This window comes from Drosophila takahashii, chromosome 2R (assembly GCF_030179915.1).
Source record: "Drosophila takahashii strain IR98-3 E-12201 chromosome 2R, DtakHiC1v2, whole genome shotgun sequence".
NCBI lineage: Eukaryota > Metazoa > Arthropoda > Insecta > Diptera > Drosophilidae > Drosophila > Drosophila takahashii.
In genome coordinates this window covers 12,158,986-12,163,523 of record NC_091679.1, presented here as the reverse complement: position 1 = coordinate 12,163,523, position 4,538 = coordinate 12,158,986, and the positions used below count along the sequence as shown (strand labels likewise).

The following is a 4,538-nucleotide window of genomic DNA, read 5'->3' as shown; positions in this document are numbered from 1 at the left end:
TTTGTCCCACATTAAACGAAAGCGCCCTATTAATTGATCTCCAAAAAGTCAAGCCCGTATATTCACCTGGTCCTGATGGAATTCCCGGCTGCGTGCTTAGATATTGCGCAGAAGCCCTTTGCAAACCCCTTCTCAAATTGTTTACCTTGTCTTTAGAAACGTCTCAATTTCCTTCTATGTGGAAAGAATCGTTTGTGATTCCCCTCCACAAGAAAGGTAATAAATTGGAAGCAAACAATTATAGAGGCATATCTAAATTATCAGCCATCCCGAAGCTTTTTGAAAATATTATTACACCTCATTTGCAGCAGCTATGTAGGTCAGTTATATCTCCATGTCAACATGGTTTTATGAAACGTAGATCAACAATTACTAACCTTTTGGAGCTCACTTCATTTGTGATAAAGGGATTCAAAAACAGTTTTCAAACAGACGTCATCTACACTGACTTTAGTAAAGCATTTGACTCCGTAAACCACCTACTTCTGGTTAGAAAACTTGATTTAATTGGGTTCCCAGTTGATCTTTTGAGATGGATCTCAAATTATTTAAAAGGCAGAACGCAAAGGGTACTTTTCAAAAATTCTCTTTCTTGTACACTCCAGGTTACCTCGGGTGTCCCACAAGGGAGTCACTTGGGGCCGCTACTTTTTACTTTATTCATAAACGACCTTCCATCAGTTATAAGTCACTCTCGTGTACTTATGTACGCTGATGATGTGAAATTATGCCTGCAGTACACGGATACTTTTTGCCAGTAATCCGATTTAAATAGTTTCCAAACATGGTGCTCCGACAATTCGCTGAATTTAAATGGCTCTAAGTGTAAGGTGATGACTTTTTGTCGTGTTACTCCTCAATATGCGATTTACACGCTGAGTGAGAGCACTCTGGATAGATTAGACCTAGTCAATGATCTTGGTGTTCTTTTGGACCCAAGACTAAAGTTCACTGATCACATTTCATCTATGGTAAATAAAGCTAGGGGTGCGCTTGGCTTTATTAAAAGGTGGTCTAAGGAATTTGATGATCCTTATATTAGTAAGACCTTATTCATCTCGCTCGTCCGGCCGATACTTGAGTATGGATCACCCGTCTGGAGTCCCCAATACGGAATTCATATTGACCGTATCGAATCCGTACAAAAGAACTTTTTACTTTTTGCCTTAAGGCGCCTAAACTGGGATACAAACCGCATCTTACCATCTTATTCTAGTAGATTACTCCTAATTAACTTACCCTCCCTAACCAACCGTAGAACGATGCTTGGAACTGTCTTCATTTATAACCTTATTCGAGGTGAAATTGATAGCCCCGACTTGGTTGGACGACTTAACTTTTTTGTTCCAAGTAGATTAACTAGAAATTACATTCCCTTAATTTTAAACCACTGTAGATCTAACTATGACATGCATGAACCTTTCAGAGTACTATGTTTTGACTATAATAGACTTTATCCTATTATATCAAATTCTGACTCTCTGCCTCTCCTAAAACGATTAATATTAAATTTCCTAGCACAGAATTGGATCCTACTTTTTTGTCCTCGAACTATATTTTTATTTTCTGCATCGCGACTATCATCTCGCGAATAGTGCCGTACGATACACGACAGCGCCCCTCGGTCGGTTGGGCGGGAGGTGTGGCCGTGGGACTAAAAAAAAAAAAAGACTACAATACCCGTAGAAAACGTGAGTTTCAGGCGGAATCGATACTTTTGGAATAGTTGTTATTTTTGTTCTGACTTAAGTGCGATAAACTCAACCAAAACTCAACCCAAACTTATTTTTAGGCCATTATTATTTATAATTTGATAATAACTTTGCTTGCAATTTGATAAACTAGTAAATCGATTTTCTAAATATATTAAAATTTAAAAAATTAAGCGATTAAGCATTTCAAACTACGCTTGCTAAAAATTATAATTATTTATTATACAGTTATGCGTTAGTTGGCTAAATAATATCTCTTACTCTAATCAATTATACTTAGGTGGCCACCGCTTACATATCAATATTGCAACTTAAGTGTTTAATTTTGGTCAATTTTTCTATGTATATTAACTCCATTCTCAGAAATTTTCCCAATTCAACGATCTTGAAGCTTTTGAACTCCTCAAAACTGGAGTTGTCACCTTATTTCATTTAAAGACCATGCAAAAATAGAATCACAAGATATTTTTTTAATTCCTTAAACATTAATAATAATTTTTAACATTAACCTATAAAAAATAAATTATACGAACCAATTTTTACATTCGAAAAATATAGCAATTACTAACAGAGATTTAATACCCATTTTGTATGTGTTAAACATTTTGTATTTTATAAAGTTTTAGTAAGAGTCACATTGTCTTTTACAATAAAAGCAAGTTAATTAAAAAATACTTTTATCATCTTTATATTTTAAAGAACAAGATGCAGTTCTACATCTTTGAGCATCCTTTTATTTTTAATCACAAGATGCAATGGGCGCGAGCCCACTTATCGAACATTCTCTTTTATAGATATCGCTTGTAACTTTAATTTCGGAAATCAAAGTGAAACAGTACTATTCATTAATAATCTTCAATACTACATTTAAATTGTTGTTTTTAGTGCATTGTGGCGAGTACCATGTGCTCCCCAATGAAAAAATAACAGTTCACAATAAAAATAATTGTATTGCTAAGTTTTAAGGTGGTAAATTTGAAGCTAATGTAATTAAGAGCTCATATGACAAAACAATGCTAAAAAAAATGTGCGACAAATTAAATGGTGAGTATTGAAATTTGTAATTATTAATTTTCCATAACATTATAATTTAATTGGAAAAACCTGTCAACAATTTCTACATTTTAAAATATCGCAACTATTCACATATTAAACAAATTAGCAATGCTGGGATTGTTTTTAAATTTTAACATTGGCAAACTTTATTTTTCTTATTTTATGTACATATGTACGTATGTATTGCCATTAGTCGCAATTTTTGGCGCGCGAATGTACTTGTGTACAATGTACATACATACATAAAAATATTTAAAAATGGCGCAGAGCTTACCCACACACATTTGTAGGTAGTTGATATTTTTTGGGTTTTTCAAATTAAATTAATTTATATTACACAGTTAAAATGTTTGATATATTTGCAAGTTTAAATTTAATAAACCATTTTATTCTTGCAGCCACCAAAAAATGTACTTAAAATGAACGACCTATTCAACATGTGTCTGTCGTTTTGAAAAGGGTTAAACCTTCGGTCTTCTCTTGGAGGTAATTAAATATAGGAAAACAATTATACATACATAAAACAATTTTTCTAAATTCGTCCATAATATTCCAGTCACTGCCGGTTCATATTCGCCTTCTACTTTTAAACCCAATAGCCTAAAAAGAGAGGAGGACTGCAATCAGGAGGGTAAATGTAAATATCTTTTATTTTTTTTTTGGATGCTAAAAATTTTGAATTCGGAAAGACATTTTGTTTTGACGAAGTTAACTTTTTCTCACTTTTAATATGCTTTCCTTTACATTCTAATGTAAATTAGTTTGAATGTTTTAGCTGTTTATGGAAAACTGCCTGCCTCGGACACAGGTTCTACAAACTCGGCTGTCTCTGGACTGCAAAGTTACATCGGAAGATTGTGCCCAATCCTTCGACTGCAATACTGAAGGTAAATCTGTTCGTTGTTCGTTAAAAAACCCACACAATTTGGGAAAAATAAATAATCTGATTGATTTTTATTGAAATCTGGTTCCATATTCTTTTATTTTTAGCCTATAGCCACACGCTAAAGTCACCAAAATCATTCGCAGCTGAATCCAAAGAAGCTTCGCAGGAAGCACACAAGGTCAGGACTGACTGCTTTGAAGGTAAGAAACCGAAATATTAATTTTATTAATTTTAAAAATGGTGTTGTAATCCATAATTAAACACTCATTTTGCTTTTTTTTCAGTCACGAAACAATCTACTTCCCATAAAGGACATTTGCATAAGTTGTCTGACGTTTCAAGGAAGCCTATAGCTATCAGAGTAAATGGTAATGCAATTAAAAGACGTAAATGGAAAACGTAGTATACGTATTTTACTTTTACAACAAGTTTTTGAAAATAAGTTTCTAAATAAGTAAATTTTTTTAGAATTTTTTTGTACTGTTTTATATTAAACAAGTAAGGAAGAAAATTTCGGCAAGCCAAAGCTTATAAACCCTTGCAGTTAAATATAATACTTAATGTAAATAACTCTAGCTCTTCTACGAGCGTTTATCGGAATTTCAAGACCAGTACTCTAATGCTTCCTCCAAATTATTTGCGTGGGTGGACACCATGTGTAGGACATCACCGGAATGTTATTGCCTTGTTTAAGTTCATTTTAGGGTTTGCTTTTAAATGGTGAAAAACGAAGCAATATATACATATATATTCTATATATTCCTATGGGAGCGGTCCGATTCAGCTCAATTCGACATATGTACTTTTAGGAAAGTTTCTTTGCGATAGTTTTAAACTGAAATAGAAACATGGCGATATTGACTCGGCATATCGACGCTGATCAA

At 33.4% G+C, this 4,538-nt stretch overlaps 1 protein-coding gene across 1 annotated transcript; it reads left to right on the top strand.

The window, feature by feature from the left end:
* The first annotated feature begins 3,322 nt into the window (after positions 1-3,322).
* On the top strand, positions 3,323-4,057 carry LOC138912124 (uncharacterized). The gene is made up of 4 exons (XM_070211982.1): positions 3,323-3,405; positions 3,544-3,655; positions 3,759-3,854; positions 3,939-4,057. Exons 2-4 carry the CDS (start codon positions 3,550-3,552, stop codon positions 4,055-4,057), a joined length of 321 nt encoding a protein of 106 aa, XP_070068083.1. The 5' UTR covers positions 3,323-3,405; positions 3,544-3,549.
* The last annotated feature ends 481 nt before the right edge of the window (positions 4,058-4,538 follow it).

Excerpts from the sequence above, each read along its gene's own strand:
- LOC138912124 (XM_070211982.1), top strand. The coding sequence starts at position 3,550 with ATGGAAAACTGCCTGCCTCGGACACAGGTTCTACAAACTCGGCTGTCT. Across the intron at positions 3,656-3,758 it reads CTTCGACTGCAATACTGAAG|CCTATAGCCACACGCTAAAG; the intron begins GTAAATCTGTTC and ends TTTTATTTTTAG. Across the intron at positions 3,855-3,938 it reads CAGGACTGACTGCTTTGAAG|TCACGAAACAATCTACTTCC; the intron begins GTAAGAAACCGA and ends CTTTTTTTTCAG.